Source organism: Andrena cerasifolii, chromosome 6 (assembly GCF_050908995.1).
Source record: "Andrena cerasifolii isolate SP2316 chromosome 6, iyAndCera1_principal, whole genome shotgun sequence".
NCBI classification, from domain to species: domain Eukaryota; kingdom Metazoa; phylum Arthropoda; class Insecta; order Hymenoptera; family Andrenidae; genus Andrena; species Andrena cerasifolii.
The window spans coordinates 16947596-16967226 of record NC_135123.1 but is presented as its reverse complement, the minus strand read 5'-3'; the positions used below and the strand labels follow the sequence as shown (position 1 = coordinate 16967226).

Here is a 19631-nt window from a genome sequence, read left to right as displayed (position 1 = left end):
GTGAAACTCGGCTTATGGGAGGCTCACACCCAGAGTGTCAACGAAGGGTTAAGATATGAAATAATTCCGACATGAAATCCGTAAGTTTCAAGTTTCAAGCATTTTTCTTTCACCCTATACCCAGCTGAATGTCAGATAGAATCCGAGTCGGAAAGATGTATGAATGGAGAGAAGGATACGAAGGAGAGGCTTGACATTTGAAACTGTAACTTTTACATTTACATATCTCGAGGACGAGAGTGACGTTTACAGTACACTTTACAAAAAGGAGCGACTTGAAAGTCACCGTAATTAGAGGTATTATTGAAAACATGCATGATTCATGCACAATATGAAATTGTGACGCTGTGTCGAGATTCCTCTTCATCCTTATTTATTCGAACATTATTAAACGAGCTTTTTATAACTGCATGAAGAGCAGAATAGAATTTTGCATTAGATGTTTCCTTCGTCCAATTGAATTGGCCAGTACTTTATAATTCAGGTGCCTGCGATATACATATTTATGCAACTGCTGAATATACATAGATCCTCGCTTAATGGAAAAATTCTTATTTATCGGGAAACCGGTTGCGGTGTTTTCTTGATTGATGCATTGAAGCATTTCCTTAAGTAAAACATTGCCCGAAAATAACTTTGTTGAGAAATCAGCATTTGATTCTTCTGTTCTTTAAGGGAAGCATAATTTTTCACACACTTATAGCTTCAAAGCGTTTCATGGAAAATCGCATAGGATTGAATAGAAGAGGTTTTTCTTTAATAAAATTATTTTAACAAGTTTGTGCAACAGATCTTTTTAGTAGTCAAAATGGAAATGGTGGTTGTTGATAGTAATCAGTGAATGTAATTGAGGAAAATGAAATTTTAATAGGCTTCTTGTTAGGGGAACATATTCTTCGCGATACGACATACTCCGAATGAAACAAGTTGGATTAATTGTTAATGGTACTATTCATAAACATCTGAATATAATTTATTTGATGATATTAATATTAATATTTTGGTGTAGGACAATGACAACAAGACACTGACTGCTGCAAGTTCTACTAAGGTGAGTCGTTACTTTGCGATTAAACGATTAATCATCCAGTGTTGCTTTATGAATTAAACAAGTTGCGAAAGGAAAATAAACACTTTCACTACTGCACCGAGCTCGACTCATATACGTCGACTGTTACAACAATTCTTTTTTTAATATCACTTGCAATATGGCCCAATATTGCTCGTATTTGAAATTACATAATTCCCTTAATATTCAAAAAATGTACTCAACGACTTCCCTCATTAGACTCAAAATTATGTGCAATAAAGATACTATAATACTGATGGAGTAAATATCAGCGGTGTAATATTGAACGAGATATTCCGAACACATGAATAACTACAAGCAGCACCGGATTGCTATCTACTTTGTCTAACACGTCACAATTTCTGTTTTGCAGATCGAAGAGGTCAAAAAACCGCAAGATTTGAAATTGAACGCTGGCAAGGTAATTTTAATACCCAACATATAATATACCACAACTTGTTGTTTCTTATAAGTCTTAACTCGCATAAAAGTCTTTAGGAAGGTATCTTTGTCACTGTCAGAGCGAAAACTTTCATTATTTTCTTTTAAGTAAAAAGAGTCTTCAAATTATCACACAAATTTTAGACAAACAGGCCTTTGAAATGCTTCGATTTGGTTCTTCTGTCGACAGCATTGAACGCCTTAAATAAAAAGTACCTTTTCCATTCACCATTTGAAATGTTTGTTGTAAGTAACAACACAATTATTTATAAACGCAGGAGGGAACTGGGAAAGAAACTGAGAAAAGAGCAACGCCAGAAATTGAACCAAGAAACTCAACAGCGGACGTTGTAATGGCAGAGACATTCAGCATGATTATTGGCATAATCACGGCAATCGTCGCGTTCAGCCTCACCTGTTAAAAATTCCTTTGCTTATTGATTGTACAATTGATGGAGTTTTTGGCGCGCGGAACGTAATGCTGCCATTCTCCGTCCTGTAGACTCCCAAAGGGTCCTTAACAACCGAAATGGAACGATTATGATTGCCTGCATTAATCGGTCTCTGTCACGCGACCAATCAAATTCGCAGTTTCATATCAAAGATAAATTCCGCTTGTTTCAAGCACGATTAAGTGGTACGAGTCTACTGAAAGAATGCCTTTTCGAGTCAGTATGAACAGTATCGATTCTGTTAACTGAAAGTTCGTGATTAAAAGAAAGTACTGGATCTTATAAACTGTGAATAATTTTTTCGAAGCATTTAGTTTTTCCCTGTAAATTTTACGATACCATCGGGACTGCTAAAAACAGTCCATTCGTATTTGAATATTGAAGAAAAAAAGATTGTATTAACCCAGAAAAAATTTTTGCGTTTTCAATATAATGAATCGACTTTTTCTTTGTTCTGTATATTATTAATGAAGGTAAGGAAATATGGGGTAAGAGATCTCGTTTAATTATGTAACATCTCTAATTCCTAATTTCACCCATGACTGTTGTTACTTTCGTTCAATTTTCTAATTTCTCGGTGGGAGGGGATCGTCGACATAAAAGGATATGCAGATTACTGGTGGATAGTGATCTCTCGTTGAACGTTTTTTCACGCCTCGAGTGCCCTACATCGGATGTGTAAACAGAGCGGCCAATTTTTCTGAAGACCAACAACAATTCCAGACAATTACAAAATCCCATCGTTGCAACGTGCAATTTCGTGCACGCGCGAATTCCTTTCGTCGTATCGACACGCGCTGTCGCAATCGTTGTCCGCTGCAGTCAATCTTAACCGCGCTTCTACTCGCAAAGGAAACTAATCATGACGCTACAATGATAGCAATTAGCCGGCAAACTTCTCCTTCCAATTCTGCCTCGCACCAATCTAACGCGAAACAAATGCTAAGTGTCCTTTTTTCTCTTCTTTTTCCAGGTAGTAGGTATATCAAGGCAAAATCAATTTTTGTAGTATTTTTAGTTGTATTAAGTTTATGATCCTGTATTTTAATTCAAGGTTTTTAACGAGATTGCCGTGAAAATATTTTGGCATGTCGAACGACATCTTTCTAAAATAATAATGACCCTTTTCTTTTGAGAAGTTTTAAGGTAAAATCATTTTTAAGAATTTTCGTAATGCATTTCCTCATTCGTCTTCCAAAATTTGTTAACACCTTCGCTTCTCTTATAGGTAGCTACGTTAAATTTCACAATTTTCTTCTTTTATTTGACAGATGAATGGAGTTTACGTTAGAAGTTCTAAATACACAAAAGTCGAAAAGTATCTTCCGTTCAATTATATTTATTTCTTTCTTTCCTTTCAGTACGTACAGTGTTCCCACCACGTTGTTTTATAAAGTATTGTGGGAATATAGGTATCATAATTTCTGCATACGGTAAAAGGCATAACGATGCGTTGAAACTATTTGCTACATAAAATTTAAATAAATTCGGTCGAGGTTGGAAAGAAGATAATACTTCCGAGCTTGATGTAACATTTAAATTAGGTACTCTGATGCAGTTTAGAATAATTTAATTGCACTTTAATCGACTATAATAAGCAGTCTCGTTTAAACGTACGTAAACATTAATTTTTCTGGATTAGAATAACTGTTTCTAATTAACCTAGTAACGCACATATTTTTTACGTGCACGTAACATAACGGTGCCCGTTGATTGCGAAAGGAAAGAATTTTGATGTCTATCAGGATAAAAAAAGCAGTGCACCTCACGCAGCCACGATGCTTCCTGCTCTGAAATTATATAATAGTTCAATTCCAGGAGTTTCTAAAATTCGTCAGCTGCCATTGCTTTCCTCATTTTTCATTTAACGAATTCGTATCTTCGTTTCCACGATTTTCTCTTCGATACACGGGACACCTTTTTTAATTTATCTTCGCAGTGACATAAACTTTTATTTACATACGACTGGCTGTCTCCGTTACTTCCGATTAATTCGTTAAAAGAAAGGCGCATTATTGCGTTTAAAAATGAATTGACTCATACATTTAAAAATTGAAAATCAGGAAGTGCAGAGCCAAGAAGAATTGGTGTGCTGAGAGTTACGTAATTAATACGGGAAAGGAGAATGGTTTTTGAAAGTTAGAAGTTCAATTAAATTTGTAAATTATTGGAAAAAGAAATTGGAATAGCTTTGAAAATACCTATGTTAGATAAAATACCTATAGATGATCGCAGAATCGCACGTCTCCTTATTTGAATTTGAACAAAGTGTTTACTTTCCTCGTAACTAAACAGTGAATACCATTAGGATCTACTCTGTGCATTTTCACGGTTTCTTTCGTTGATATTCGCAAACAGTGTCGCAGTAATCTCTCCTAGCGCAACAATCTTTTTGCTCAATTTTTTTCCAAGGCTAATCACGCTGCTATACTGTTAATAATAATGTCGTAATAGAAATTACAGTTTTTCCTCGTTTCTTTTGTGTTCTAGTCCGTAGAAAGGATGATACAATTAATCGAAGTTACGTACAAATGTACAATATTTATGCAGCATTTAAACATTTCATTCATTAAAATCATTTACAATTTTGTATTAAAATTTATTTTATCGTAGTGCTTCATTATATGCTACTACCGATTTATTAGCATTACTCAAATAGTACTATAGTAACTTCGTAATACTATATTAATATTTATTTACTACTAAAATGCCCCAATATCTCTAACAAGGAGAAGATTTTTACGTGTCCGACTCCGATTTTTTTTTTAATTTTAATTACAATAGACGGGTTAGACAACCTTTTGGTACAATTAATCACAAAATGAGGCAGAAAAACGGACGCACATTAAGAAAGAAAGATAGAGAGAAAAAGAAAAGGAAAAATAAATGAATGAATATACAAGGGGAATTCCCAAAATACTCGCGCCTACGACCGTGGGATTTTCCCTTTTTGTAATAAAATAAAAATCATAAATTATATGTACCTGTTGCCGAGTCGTAATTTATAATTAAAAACCTGTATTTTCCGATAATGACTCTTTCACAGATTTCACTTCCATATTTCAAGAGATTTTCATAAATTTTGGAATATTGACCAGGGACGTTGCGGGCGATTTCTTAAGTGGAATTCGCCAAATATGAGACATTCAGCGCAATAGAGGTAAAAGACGAATCGGAGAAAATGTCAAGTTGGTCGTGATAAGAATTAACAATGCTACAGTTGCGATCGATGCAATTATGTTTGCCACAGAGGGTTCGATGAGTTTTTACGTTAAAAAGATTACCATGCCTTAGGCTCTTAGTGATCACATTGAAATTGAGTTGTTTTAGCACGGGTTGACAATTTATTCGGCTATTTATGACATTAAGTAAAAGGGTCAGGTCTGATATAATCCTTCTGTTTTCAAGAGTTAACAAGTTTAGTCTGGATAGCCATGGCTAGTAATTGTGGCAATGTATAGGAATACTAGCACCGGATTTATAAGCTATTATTTGTGTTGGACGTTCTCGATTCTCCTGCAGTGTATTTTGAAATAAGGACACCAAATTACAGAGCCATATTCGAGATGATGCCATACTATGGTATAATATAAAAGTTTGGGTTCTTGAATGTTTTAGACTTTCTGGTTTTGGCCCGTTTGCATGCTTATAAAATTTCAAATAACGAAGAAAAGTTAAAAGAATTATTCATCATTAGTTCGTTAACTCGAGTTAGCTTTATTCAACACATAACGAGTAATTTTTTAAATTCTATTGGTTATTCGAAATTTTACTTAAATAAAAATTTTGTCATCTCTGCCCTGATAGTTCAATGGTACTAGGGTAAAGGTGTCTAAAACGATACGTTCGTATAAAAAAAACAAATGCACATTATTTAAATGAAAGTAAAGTAGTTTTTGTAACTTAGTTTATCTACTTTATTATTGGCTTAGATGAAATTTATCCCTAGAGAAATGACCTCTAGGATCATTTTATACCTACTGATACTAAATAAGACGAACATTAAAAAGCATTGATTTATTTAAATAAAAACAGAAATTAAACTCAGTCAGAAAATATGCGAACATAAATTAAAACAATTTTTAAAAAATCAAATCTTAGATAATTTTTGGTACATAATCCATGAACAGAAATACTTAAAACCCACTAACAAACATAAGAAAATGAGATCAGCTTCACAGACTCAAATTTTTTCACGCACCCCCTGGGAATCCGGGAATCATTTTACCCCGAAGAATTGTTTCAGATACATTTCCCCTACTCATACCACTGCTGCCATAAAACCATTCCATTAAAGCCTCATCCCCCCAGAAGATCTCGTCACCAACAAATAACTCCCCCAATGTTCTGTCTTAAATCATATTAACATATTTCCCGCAGAAAACGCTGAAACAGTCCCATTCACCATTTACATAACGAAGCGAGGCCCACAGGTGTGGCTCATCGGACACATGATACAATCCGGTACCAATGGAACGGTGCTTCGAAGTTGCTAGCACGAAAACCCTATCCCGAATGAAAATAACGTCCCCTTCGATGCCAATCAAGATCGCGTCACGAAACGGCGAAGGGGGATGGTGCACCCTGTCGCCGAAATCGTGTCCACCGCGTCGGTGATCCGAGTATCGATAGTTCCCCGAGTTCCGTGTGACTCGCGGAGAGAAAAGCACTAGTGGGGGGCCCGGCGATATAAAGGAGAACCGGTCCAAGAGGTAATAGTTCCCACTCCGTCGACCGTTCTCCATCTCTTCGGTTCGCCACACGAGCGTCTTGCATTTCTCTTACCGTGACCGGTCGAACCTCGTCGCTGCCGATCGCTCTTCCCGATCCTCGCTGCTCTTCCTGGTCTGCCTTCACGATCGCCGCTCCGCCGCAGCTGACCAAGGTAAGGCGAACATCTCCCTCGCCCCGTAAACGCACAGCGAACTTTTGGTTGGGCAAAAGGCAGAGGCGCGTGAACGCTTTAGCGATTAGAAGAGATCTTCCTCCTGATCGGTTTCGACCTAACGGGAAGACAGACGTTGGTACTAACCGATTACCGATCTTCAAGGTCTCGTGGTGTGTCGCGAGAGCACTCTGGAGAAAGTTGCGCGGATGCTAGATACTCTCTGGGGGTCTGAGGACGTAGAAATAGGTTTGGAGTAGCCTCAGTGTAAAAGTTGAGAGTGAAAGTGACGTTTTCGGATGACTCTTCTTGGCTACTTTCGTAGTGGCTCTTGAATACCTTTGCGGAGTGTTGTATTCGTGTCGAGTAGCTTCGAATTATTTGGGTAATACTAGATGACGGTAGGAAGCACGGAGCATTGTGACTCTCGAATTGAAAGTGAACCTTCAGTTTTCTTTATAAATTGTCCGTGCTAGAAAGTAAATGGAACTTTCACTGTGAAAGTGGTCTATGTGTTTTGAGGAACTTCTTGGTGATCCGGGGTGTGTGTTTTCGCACATGGCCTGCTCTTCGACATTCCGTGGCGTTATTATCTTTCTAATATACTCTCGGGCTGCTCGCTTCAGAACGTCAATTGAGCCGGGAATCCAGCTCTAGAAGCTGAGCTGTGCCATGCTACGTTTTAAAGAAATTAGCTTCGATACATTCTTGTGGAAGCGTTTCCACCAGAAGATGAACTAAACCGTAGCGTAGCATGGCTTAGCTTCCCGGTGGATTGCCCGGCTTTAATTTACGCGGAAGACCCCTGTCGAATTAATTGCGCACTCCTATCCAAGTGCGTGGCAATCAAATCGACCTGTCGCACTGCCGAGCACAAGGAACGCTCCGTTACCATTCCCGGTGTACAAACACCGCGAGAAATGCGCCACAGAATTACGTAAAAATGGCAACAAGTTAGCGTAACGTAACAGTTGATAACGAGAAATTCATTCACGTGGACGTATCGTAATACAACACTGCAGCCACTCGTTCACCCCAGCCCCACAAGCCATCCACTGCCTGTTCTCTGCACGTGCCTCGCGTTCAACAATTTATTACCCAATCAAACGTTCCTAATAACAAATTGACAATTTCACAACATTTCGAATTTTAACAAATGCTAATAAAAGCTTCGTTGATTTTCATTTTCCAATTCATATGGAAGACAATTGTGACGAGGGGAGAGAATGCTGGTGGACGAAGATTACAAAACGCTACTTCCGTTTAATTATGCGGCGGCATTCATCTTTCAGCGCTCGGCGAGGTGATCTGCATTGCTGTTTACAGCATTTTAATTCCGTTTCTCAATGACTCTTCTCCCGTACACGTGGACGCGCGTTTGACGCACGTGCGTTTGCCGATCGAATTTAACTGGCAAGGGAAGATCCCGAAGTTGAAAATTCAAAAAATTCTGAAACTTTGTGAATATGTAGGGAATTACCTCCTGATTACAACGCAATTTTTGTTTGCAGCCCAAATTCACCCAAAGGGGGTGAAATTAATCCCTGAAAATTCGGCTATTTTCTGATTTTCTGTTATAACTCGTGAATTGTAAAATAATTTTTTACCAATTGCTAGATCTAATTAAAAGAAGTGACTTTTGTCTTGAAATTTTTTTCTTTCTCTTACAGTTTGCGAGTTATAACTCAAAATCGGAAAATAGCCGAATTTTCAGGGGTTAATTTCACCCCCTTCAAGTGAATTTGGGCAGAAAACAAAAATTGCGTTGTAATCGGGAGGAAATCCCCTAAATAATCACAAAGTTTCAGAATTTTTTGAATTTTCGGATTCGAGATCTTCCCTTGTGAGATGGGGTCGGTCTTTGGTCACTCTACTGAATTCCATTCGAATGTACGTCTGAATACACCGTCACGTCCGTAAGATGCCTTTCCATCGGGTTGCCTAATTTCAGGTTTCACCAAGGACTCTGTATTGGCAATACGTGCAATTTTGTGGTGCACGGGTGTCGTGCCTTTCTTCGTGGGGAAAAAACGAGACCGATCTCGGTCTTTCCTCCACGATTTCAGCCTTCTAAGCAACGATTCCCGGTGACCATCGCGATGGTTATTCTGGAGTTGTTGTTTTGTGTGAAAGCACGCGACGAACGAAGCGTCTAATAATTTTAATAATTTTCTAATAATTTCACAACGTATCTGTATTTCAGAAGAATGGAGTATTCGAATGTTCGATTCAGATTTTTGGTAGGACTATAAAAAGCGAGGAGGAAAGTAAATTGAGAGGTTTAATTATAGAGGAATAGTAGTTGTGTTATATTCTTCACAATTTCAGATTTTTTGCTCCATTGGAATCGAGAGATATTTGGTTACTTTGAATGAAAGTTTTACTCATAAATATCGTGAGCCACCGGTGGCCCACGTGGCACGGAACGTGTTAAACGAGGGTTTAGGTGTGATTCAGGGATAGTGTTTTCTGATTTTTAAACATAATCCTGCGAAGCTTTGAGTAGCATCAATTTTTATCTCTAAAACTACTGTTATTTTTATGAATAATAATAACTGTACTAGAACACGTTTACCATTCTATATTTAAAAAATTATTATACACTTTTTCGGAATATACTTTTGGAAAATACGTGTTTGTAAAAAATATAATATCCACTTACAACGTAGATTAATCGCGTAGATTAAAGCGTAATAATAGACACTGTAATTTAGAGAACGATTATTAAGGTAGATAGAGAATCTACGAAGACTTTTTATATGAAATGGTAACTTTCTGTAAATAAATTTCGTGAAAGTAGATGTAGCGTGGATACATGTTGCAGAAATAAATTTCACGGAGGTACATAGGTATCATAAAGATGCATTTTGCGGCAGTGAATTTCGCGAATGGAAATTCAGCAACATGTTTCACGAAGATGCATATCGCGGTGAATTCCTCAGAAATAGAATTTGCGAATGCAAATTTCACAGTGCAGATTTCACAGTTGCAATCTCGTGCAAGTAGATTTCTAAAAAATAAAACTCCCCTGGAACCAAATTTATGTCACCACTCGTACGTGGTGAAGGTTTGAAATTTTCAAGTTACATCTCGCGTAGGTACCTACGTTTTCGAAAGAGAAATTTTTCAGGGACACCGTATCGCGTGGATGAGTTTCGCAATGGTACGTTTTAAATACCCACTTGCTGATTAAAAAGTGCTCGCTCATTAAGTGGACATTATTAACATGGATTAGAGTACCGCGAACGTTTTTTCGAAACACGCGCAACTTTCGTTCGCATGTCGATCGGTACTGGAATTCGGTGTGGAAATCTTTCGCAGGACATCGATTAGAATAACACTTCTGTGTGACGAAAACGAATACGTAACTTTTAGCAGCAGATCCGAGATCAAAATTTTCTGCTTCGTAATTAGAAACTGATTTGTGGTGTTTTTCACAAAAGTCAGTTTTATGTTAATACAATATTATTGTTCCAGAATTTTAGAGAAATTCGTCTGAAATATGATTTCACGATTGAAACAACGCTGAATTATACACGGACTGTAAAACGAGCGAAAGTTTATCTTTATGAATTTATTTCCTGCTCAGTGAGGAATAGTAATAGAGAAGTGGAATTGTTAATAACAACTGAGAACTCGGTTTTATGGTTGTTTCCATAAAAATATATTTAACACTGGAACATTCTAAATAATTTCCCTCGAAATTAAAGATAAAACCTTCAAAATTATTACGCAGAAAAAGAATTACTTACCTTTTTATAATTTTTTATTTTCTGTATTAATACTTTTTACTGTTTAATTTCGCCTACACTAAAAACTTAACTGCGGCCTTCAAAATTTTAACTACCTGCCTTGTAAAGTGTACAAGATGAAATCATTTCCTAAATTTGTTTCTACTTTTACCATTTTAACGTTTTATCGGTCGCAGCGCCGTCGAAAGAAGCTACATATTTCTTTTCGTTCTTTCTCCCGCTGTGTGGCTACACTTGAGATAAAAATTTGGTGGGTCAGGTTCGTTTGCGCAAGCCCTCCTCAAATGGGAGCATCGTCTAGCGAGGGGAGCAAGAAGAGGCGCGACATCAGAGGCTACTTTTCCTGAAAGAAAAAGTGAAATACGGGTTCCTCTCGGTCAGCCGTGACGAGTTAGAGAAAGTTTAGCGTTGGGCAAGCTGCTTCTGGTCAGCATTAATTTCTCACATAAGAACGATGGATATCTCGGCTATTTGCGCAATCTGTTACAGTGCGCATTACGCGTTGCACGCGCAACACCGCGACGAGGTGCGCACTATGCGTATTCCGCATGTGATCGAAGATGAACAGTAATTTCCTCCTGGTTTCAAGCAGTGGTCAGTTACGGTATTATTTACCCTTAACGCGAAAACGGCTGCGTATCCATTAAAATTGTTACAATGCTTACCTACGGATTTCAGAATTTAGTAGATTCAATTTGCCCGAGGTAGATTGCTCCACACGAAATTCCAATGTGCAGAACTAAATTTGACAATAGTTAGAATTTTTTACAAAAGATTTCGACAGTTGTACCTGAAATAAACAAGCAAGCAACCCCTATGCAGAGGGAAATTACGATTTTTCCAAGATTCGAGTCTTCGAGATTCAACTTCTCAAGATTCGAGTTAATTCTAATTTTACTTCCTGGGATTAACAAAAGCCACCAGAGAACTTTGCAGATGTAAATGAGAAGTTTCTGCACGTGCGGGCATTGCATTATCTGGCGGATTAAAATTTTGCACAATGATACAGGAAACACTCAAATTACGCAACAGAAAGGACTTTTGGATTTCTCATGGGACGAGGAAGTCACATGTTTGAGCCTGTTTTATGACTTTGGAAAGTTCTGTCGCTTTTATTTATGCAGTTTGACCTGCTCGTAATAAACGGGCAAGCCTAAACTGTACAGGTGCCTCCCTATTTATTCTATACGGTTTGAACACTTTGCAGAGGTCTACATTGACAAACTGCGCTTAGGATACTATATAATTTATTAATATCGAGCGATAGAATGACAAACAGCAGGCAAAACATTTGCAGAGAACTTTCAGGAAGAATATCGACTGTTATGTTAGTAGTGGGTAACTGTTTCTACCTGCCATTAGTGAATATTTTTATAATAAGACTGTATTAAAATCTGTGTGCTTACTTTGTTAGTACAAAAAGCAGGGCACAGTAGAATTGAGGACCTTGGGTGCAGCTCTATCTTTACCAACTTCGAGGAACTTAGAAAAAACTGTTTATAAAATTATTGCTTTGACTTTACATTAAAAATACAATACTAATGGAAATATATATATATTTTTTCACACAATAAGTAGTAGGTTTTGAGTTAAGTTTTTTATTTTAATTTTTGGCGAAAAAATATTCTATAATAAAAATATTAATATTAATATTAAGAAGGGAATAGAAATATTAATGTTAAAATAAAATATATATTTTAATATTATATTTCAATATAATATTAATATTAAAATAAAATACATATTTTAATATTATATTTCAATATAATATTAATATTAAAATAAAATACATATTTTAATATTATATTTCAATATAATATTAATATTAAAATACAAATAGAAATATTAATATTAATATTAATATTACAATATTAAATACAAATATTAATATTAATATTGTAATTATATATAATATTTTATTTTATTATTAATATTTATATTTTTATTTATTTGCAATAAATCAAACTTGCACCAAACGATGTAGAATTCTATTTTACATATATTTTACGTCATAACTAAAAAATTGTCAAAAATAGAGCTGCACCCCTCCAGCTGCAAAGTCCTCAATTAGAAATGTCTATATAATAATTATGAATGAATTTCAGATGTTGCTGATTCAACCCGCGGACGATATGTTAAAGCAGATTCGCGCTGAGCTGAACGAAAATGTGGCAACGCGTGACAAGGATCTCGAGATCATCAAGGAATGGCTAACCAAACAACCGCACTTGCCAACGTTCGATGGTAATTTCAATCAATATGTCGTCTTAAACCTTCTTTAACACTTTGCACGGTTTAGGCGTGTTCTCGCAAAGAAATAAACGTGGGATCGGAAACCCGGTTAATTCTCCCTACCGCCTAATATTTACCAAAATGAAATTAATTCCTCGTTACTGAATAATTTATTCTACATCGTCTTAACTCAGTATTACATGTTTTATAGAGGCGTGTGTTCCGTTACTAGGATAATTGGTTCATAATTGCCTGTGACATATTCATTTTTACAAGTCCGCGAAGGAGCATACAAATAGGTGACAAGAAGTAACTTCTTTCTATTGCGTCAAGAGCATAAAAACGTTGACTAATGACCCTACTTTACTTGTCACAGTATTTCCATCTGTATTTCCTCGAATCATAAACGGCACAAAAGCAGTAATTTCAAGTACAGAACTGTGCCCACTTCTTGGTCCTCTAGAATATCAGAGAAGCGTTTCCATGAAATAGTGTGGGATCAGGAAGACAATTTTCAAAGTCGATTTTCTCGAAAGTGAAGCGCGATATAGAAAAAAGTTACTGATTCTTTTCGCCTTATAACAAGTAAATAAGTCGAGAAGAAGGAATAAAATTTTCTGATATTGCGCTTCCTTTTCGAGAAACTCGACTTTGAAATTCTCGACCGCGGGGGTCGGCTTTGGCGACATTGGTAAGGCGCCTGGCCAGTAGCGCACGGACCCAAAGATCGTGGGTTCGAGTCCCGGCGCCCCCGAGTCTTTTTTCCGTGGCTCCCTTCCATATAGGAATTACTAAATCTATTCCTACAGGCTTTAAAACCTTCTTACTTCACGTAGGAAATAACGAATGTACCTCGAATCGCAAATTCCACTTTTCATAAAGTGCGGCGAGGCTTATAAAAAAATCTTACTTCATGTGTTTCCTTAATAATGCAATGAACGTGTCCGTTGCCTAGATGATCGCCAAAGTTGCGACATAAATTGCCCCAAAGTAGCCTCTGATTAGAAGAGACAGTTGCACGTTCTGTCGTCAGGGAAGTACGTGCTCGCGCAGCGGCGCGCTTATTAACGAAAATTGCACCGCGAACAATACGCGAATGGCTACGCGCTTAAATAATGTTGGCGGAAATAATTGCAACGTGCATCGATGTCTGAGCAGGATGATTCGGATAAAAACGAGTTTAACGAGACCGCGCACTGTTTTCCCCGACAACGCAGAGGTTACAAAACATTTCCCGGTTCAAGCAGAGTAATGACGGGGGAGAACGTTCGGTGACTTTACGCTTTTCCCGGAGCCAACGATTGCCTCCTATATGCGCGATCTTTCTCACGTCGTTTTCGCTCGTTCCAGACGATTACAGGCTAATTACGTTCCTCCGTGGCTGCAAGTTCTCCTTGGAGAAGTGCAAACGGAAGCTGGACATGTATTTCACGATGAGGACGGCGATCCCCGAGTTCTTCAACAACAGGGACATCACCACCCCAGAAATGAGAGAAGTCACCAAAGTCGTGTAAGAAATCTTAGCTTCCCTCCCATGACTTTGAGAGCAAGTAATGATTATAGATTAATTGCGGCAACGCGCGTGAATATTTATTTCGCTATCTTCTATTTTCTGTTTTCTTCTTTTCTTTTTGATTAAAATAATAGAGGTACAGTGAAATGATACAATGTGCTGTTGGAAGATTTTGGCAAGGTGATGCTGTGTGAGGGGGGTGCATCTGGTATTTGTAGTGTGGAAGGTTATCGTGCTTTTTAAATGAAAAATTCTCTAATTCATTGCTTGCAAGCAATCTCAGCGACGCCGGTGACACGATGCGAAACTTTGGGGAAACGAATTTACATAGCGTAACGAGAAAAGTTCCAGTTGGTTTCAATAAACCTTGGCCATTCAGCACCCAGTTCCATTTTCATAAGGAGCAAGTTATGGCATGCTGTATAGTCGACTATGGGGCCTGAATGCTTCTCCCAAAGGCGCAAATCAATTACTTTGCGGATACCAAATTTGAGTTTGTTTATATCAATTCTATTGTATATTTATTCACTTATTACGAGCTTCGAGTGACTCCAAAATTTTGAGCTTATTAATTCCAGGATAATTACGCTCGGAGATAAATAATATTGTAAGGTTGGAGTCTTCATTTATCAGGTTCCTAATAAAAAATTAATACACTAGCAATATTTGAAATTGTTCTAATAATATTTAAATTTCGTGTGAATCAGACAATTCGTTTGGCATACAGCGTTAACCACCTCTAATTCTATTTGAAACTTTCTCATTCATATGTTTCATAAATATTATATTTAACAATGGAATATCCGAGAATATTCGTACATGTGCCTAAACTTTAGAATTAAAATTAAACTATTACCTTCTATCGAACTAATTTGTTTTCATTCAATACTCGGCATATTGGAGCATTGTCTATAGCAGAAATGTTTTAAAAATTTCGGTGTTGCTTTACGGTGCACACAATTCATACAGAATACAAAAACCTAACGAAGTTTAAAGCAGAATAGCCTGGTTCGTTAGCTTTAGCTTTTCAAAAGTTAAAATTGTTTCGTTAGAATACAATGGGAGGGCATTGAAATCGAAGATATCGATGCTTCCGCACGTTTTGCTGGTTCACGGAGTTTTTCAATTACAAAAAAAAATGGAGGCATTTATCGAAAAGACTGGAACGTAGTTAACTCTGTAAAAATTTCGCAAAATATTCCCTGATAATTTCAAGTAATTGTAAACGTGCGAATATTTGCAAAAATCTCAGTAGCAACTACATGCAAATAATGAGAATAGTCGCGAGAAATAATTATAAAGTAATAAAATAATGAAATAATTGTCTCATGAGATTCAAGTTTCATGTGAGACACGATATGTTTATCTCGTCATGGATTTGCACCTTAAGGGGGGAGGCCCACCTAGAACAGTAAAAAAAACAAGCTTCTTTCAGAATTTTTTCTAGAAAAACCGCGGAAACTTTTCTTATTAAACATTAGTCCATTGGAAAGAGTACGTCTTACGGATATTTCAGTATTTTTTGTGGTAAAAATTATTGAAAGGTTTGTGAGTTATAGGCGATGCCCCAGACGCTCTTTTTTTTAGGCGCTCGGTGCAGGATCATTCAAAATTGAAAATTGGAAATTTTTTTAGACAATATATGAAATGATCTAGGCGCTATCGGGCCCGATTTTGGAAAAAATTATTTTGAGACAAATTGGCATCTGTGCAAAGTTGAAGCATCGATATTTGGCAAAAAATCACTCAATTTTCGAGTGTAAAAAAATCTAGGCAAAAAAAAAAGAAATAGCTCCCGATAGCGCTTAGATTTTTCACCCCAAAATAAGCCTGCAAAGCCTCGAGTAAATCCGTTCATTAATTTTTGAGTTATGTGTGTCACCGTCTTTGAAAACAAGATTTTGAAGAAAACGCGTTTAAAGTTCTTGGTCTGAGCGCTACACCGAGGAACACCTACTTACTTACACGCGTGTAACTTTGTCAATTTTGGTCGGATTAACTTGTCACTTTCAGGAAATATTTTCAAGATGTCGTGTCTCAAGAAAATACTATAAAAATCGGAAATTTCTAGGTAGGCCTGCTCCCTAAAAATCAGTGAAATACAAATTGAGCGCTGTAATTTCGAGAAACTCGTGACTATAAACTTGGCACAATATATTATCTGTCGCAACGCACATTCTACTTTACCATTAATTCCTAATAAAAAAAAGTCCCAAGCAAGAAAATATACAGTAACGAAAGGCAGAAAGAAATCCAGAAAAAATGAGCAAATTCGAAATCCCGCCAGAATATTAAATAGGTATTAATAATTTGGTAATGCATTCTGAGAACCTCGCATATACTTTGCGAAATTGACAAGTATCAGGTAATTATAAACTGTCCTTTGAAATTCGATAGCGTGAGTGATCGGTGATCTCTATTGCACGCAATCTAAACTCCATGTAGTGTCAGTCTCTAAACGATTTGAAAAAAATGTCTCGATCAGTCTTTTTCTGTGTCGCAGATGATTGACAAATTTTTTACTGTTCCAGTCAAGTGCCTCCGCTACCTGGCCTGACCAAGAACGGTCGGCGAGTGATCGTGATGCGAGGGATAAACAAAGATCTGCCAACCCCTAACGTGACCGAGGCGATGAAGCTGGTGCTAATGATCGGCGACGTTCGCTTGAAAGAGGAGCAGGTGGGCGTCGCCGGGGACGTGTACATCCTAGACGCCAGCGTCGCGACGCCGGCCCACTTTGCCAAATTCACGCCTGCGATCGTGAAGAAATTCCTGATCTGCGTGCAAGAGGCTTATCCGGTGAAGCTGAAGGAGGTGCACGTGGTGAACGTCAGCCCGCTGGTGGACACTATCGTGAACTTCGTGAAGCCGTTCCTAAAGGAGAAGATACGTAACAGAATATTCATGCACAGCGACATGAAGACGCTGTACGAATACATCCCCAAGGAAATACTGCCCACGGAATATGGCGGCGACGCTGGGCCCATTCAGGCTATCCATGGTAGGTTTCAAGTAAAATCGTCTTCCCACTTGCGTTGCCGTGCTTCTCAGATCTATTGATTTTTGGATATGTTATAGAGGACCGAAAAATAAGAAATACGTGTTTTTTTATTTCTCCCCGTTTTCATATTTGGGGGGTGAAAACTGCGTTCAAAGTTAGGGTTGAAAAATCATTTTTGAGAAGATATTGAGAAGAATTACGTTCCGGAATATTAATTTTAATGTGCAACTTACCAAGAGCAGTATACCTATTCTTCGTAAGTATGCCTCGCTAATGGCTTCATATTTTCTGGAAAGCGTTACAAGTATCGCCCGAGTGTCCCCGATCGTTTGCTCGGGACGTGTTAAGCCGTACCTTCCTTTCTGGAAACAGCAGTTTTCAAAGCCTTGCGCCACTCGAAGCGCTAACATTCCCCGGGGTGGTATCCGCGGCTGGAATTGGCTGGGACATAAGCAGACGCAAGTTTGCTGCAAGGCCTGATTGCCTGTTCCCTTTCAGACACCTGGCTAAAGAAGCTGGAGGAGTACGGTCCGTGGTTCGTCGAACAGGAATCCGTGAAAACGAACGAGGCGCTTCGACCTGGAAAGCCAAAGACTCATGACGATCTATTTGGCCTGGATGGAACGTTTCGGCAGCTGGCTATCGATTAATATTGGAACACCCACCCCCGATCCAGTGATAGTTTTAAAGAGCTCTCGTCTCGGTGCTAACGCGAAGGAAGCAAGCCTGAAGGAAGAGGAAACGTCATAGACTTTGTAGGTCGTAGGCTCCGTCCACGAGAAGGGTCACAGAAATTGCAATTATATATTTGTACATGCTTAATATATTATGAGAGTATCTATTTATCTTTTCTATGCCGATCGTTAATGATCGTCGCTGCAACAGCTATCTCTGCATTGTATACCTGATACGTTGCAGGGAATCGTTTTCTTTTATTCTACTACGTATGAATTCAGTAATGGAGAATGATTAATGGAGTTTCTTTGATCACGTTGGAACTTTGATATTTTACGAGGTAGCAAGCACGTGGAATTTTATAATTATGTAAGGGGCCATGGGAGCGGGCGAGGGATGAATTCGTTACTTTTATGATGAAATTCATTTTATAAAAAAATGTTAAGAATAGCATGGTTCTACTGATTTCGTAAATAGTGGACGTGTACACAGAATATCAATGAGCAGGTGCAGAAGCTTTAAAGTATCATTGATGATAATTATTTTACACAGTATTTTCTAAATTATACATTGTTTGATAAATAAAGTACTATTTTTAATACATCTGGGTGTTTCATTAGCCTTAGAAACTGTTGCATACGTCTTAGGAAATTGCCCTTGTAAAAAGTTCAGCTAATTCTTCGTTACCCATAAATCGATGAGGGGGTTAGAGGTTTTTCGAACGTTCCACGTGTAATCCTCGAAAATTTTCGCTTCAGAAGCCAATCAGTGTAACTCTGTTAGCATTAAAACCGGGCTTTACACCGTAACTCATTTTCATTCTACGTAACTCATTTTCGGGGAAAGTTGGACTTATACTGATTGGCTTTTTGTTTCATTATTTCCCAATAATTTCATATGGAATCGATCGTTCGTCGTTTGTACATTTTTGTTCACTCATTTTTATTACTTGTTCACAAGCAATTGCCTTTTAATTATCACGTTTAATGGATATCTGTTGCGTCATCGCTAGACCCCACAATGGCGCATGCGCGTGAATGAGCAAAGGGGGACCTACCTGGTGACGTCATAAATTAGTTCCAAAGCCACCTTCAAATCTCCCACGGTTACAACAGTGTCGGCAACATAGGGAGTGACACTTGAATGGTAAAAAATGTTTTCAAGTCGCCAAAACACCTTTTGTAATCTTTTTTTTTTTAAAGAACTTATTTTCAAAATTGGGGTTTTTCGGAAGTACAGCCTAGGCCTCCCTTAATATGTATTTCTGCGTCCCATGCAACATTATCGATTGCAAATAAAACAATTTCCATGCGCAACTGGCGGGAAGAATTAAAATTACAAATAACGAGATTTACAGTGCTTTCTCGAAATAAGCTCGATTTTCCTACAATGCGTTATTTCTACTAATGTAGAAGCTACGGAGTAATTTCCTTATTGACACGTTATTAGACCTGTATTTTTTAAACAAATTCGACACCAATAAAATGATGACTAAACCATAGTTCAGTTTCATCAAAATCCCAGACATAGATCGAAAAAACTGATCGATTCGAACTCGAATGACTAATTAGCTGGAATTATCCTACACCCCCTTTGTGATATAACGTTCGT

General features: G+C 37.7%; 2 protein-coding genes across 3 annotated transcripts in view; both read left to right on the top strand.

Moving 5' to 3' along the window:
• LOC143370457 (uncharacterized) overlaps positions 1–3082 on the top strand; it is a 41427-nt gene extending 38345 nt beyond the window's left edge. For both annotated transcript variants that reach the window (XM_076815601.1, XM_076815600.1), the window contains exons 7-9: positions 1010–1051; positions 1443–1490; positions 1789–3082. In XM_076815601.1, the coding sequence (XP_076671716.1) occupies positions 1010–1051; positions 1443–1490; positions 1789–1932 (234 nt within the window). In that variant the 3' untranslated portion in view covers positions 1933–3082. The remainder of the gene's footprint in view (positions 1–1009; positions 1052–1442; positions 1491–1788) is intronic.
• A 3586-nt stretch (positions 3083–6668) lies between these two features.
• Positions 6669–18623, top strand: LOC143369560 (alpha-tocopherol transfer protein-like). The gene is made up of 5 exons (XM_076813652.1): positions 6669–6847; positions 12705–12843; positions 14182–14341; positions 16876–17345; positions 17844–18623. Exons 2-5 carry the CDS (start codon positions 12705–12707, stop codon positions 17993–17995), a joined length of 921 nt encoding a protein of 306 aa, XP_076669767.1. The 5' UTR covers positions 6669–6847; the 3' UTR covers positions 17996–18623.
• Positions 18624–19631: the final 1008 nt, after the last annotated feature.

Coding starts and splice junctions, on each gene's coding strand:
- LOC143369560 (XM_076813652.1), top strand. CDS start 12,705: ATGTTGCTGATTCAACCCGCGGACGATATGTTAAAGCAGATTCGCGCT. Junction 12,844..14,181: donor GCACTTGCCAACGTTCGATG/GTAATTTCAATC, acceptor CGCTCGTTCCAG/ACGATTACAGGCTAATTACG. Junction 17,346..17,843: donor GCCCATTCAGGCTATCCATG/GTAGGTTTCAAG, acceptor GTTCCCTTTCAG/ACACCTGGCTAAAGAAGCTG.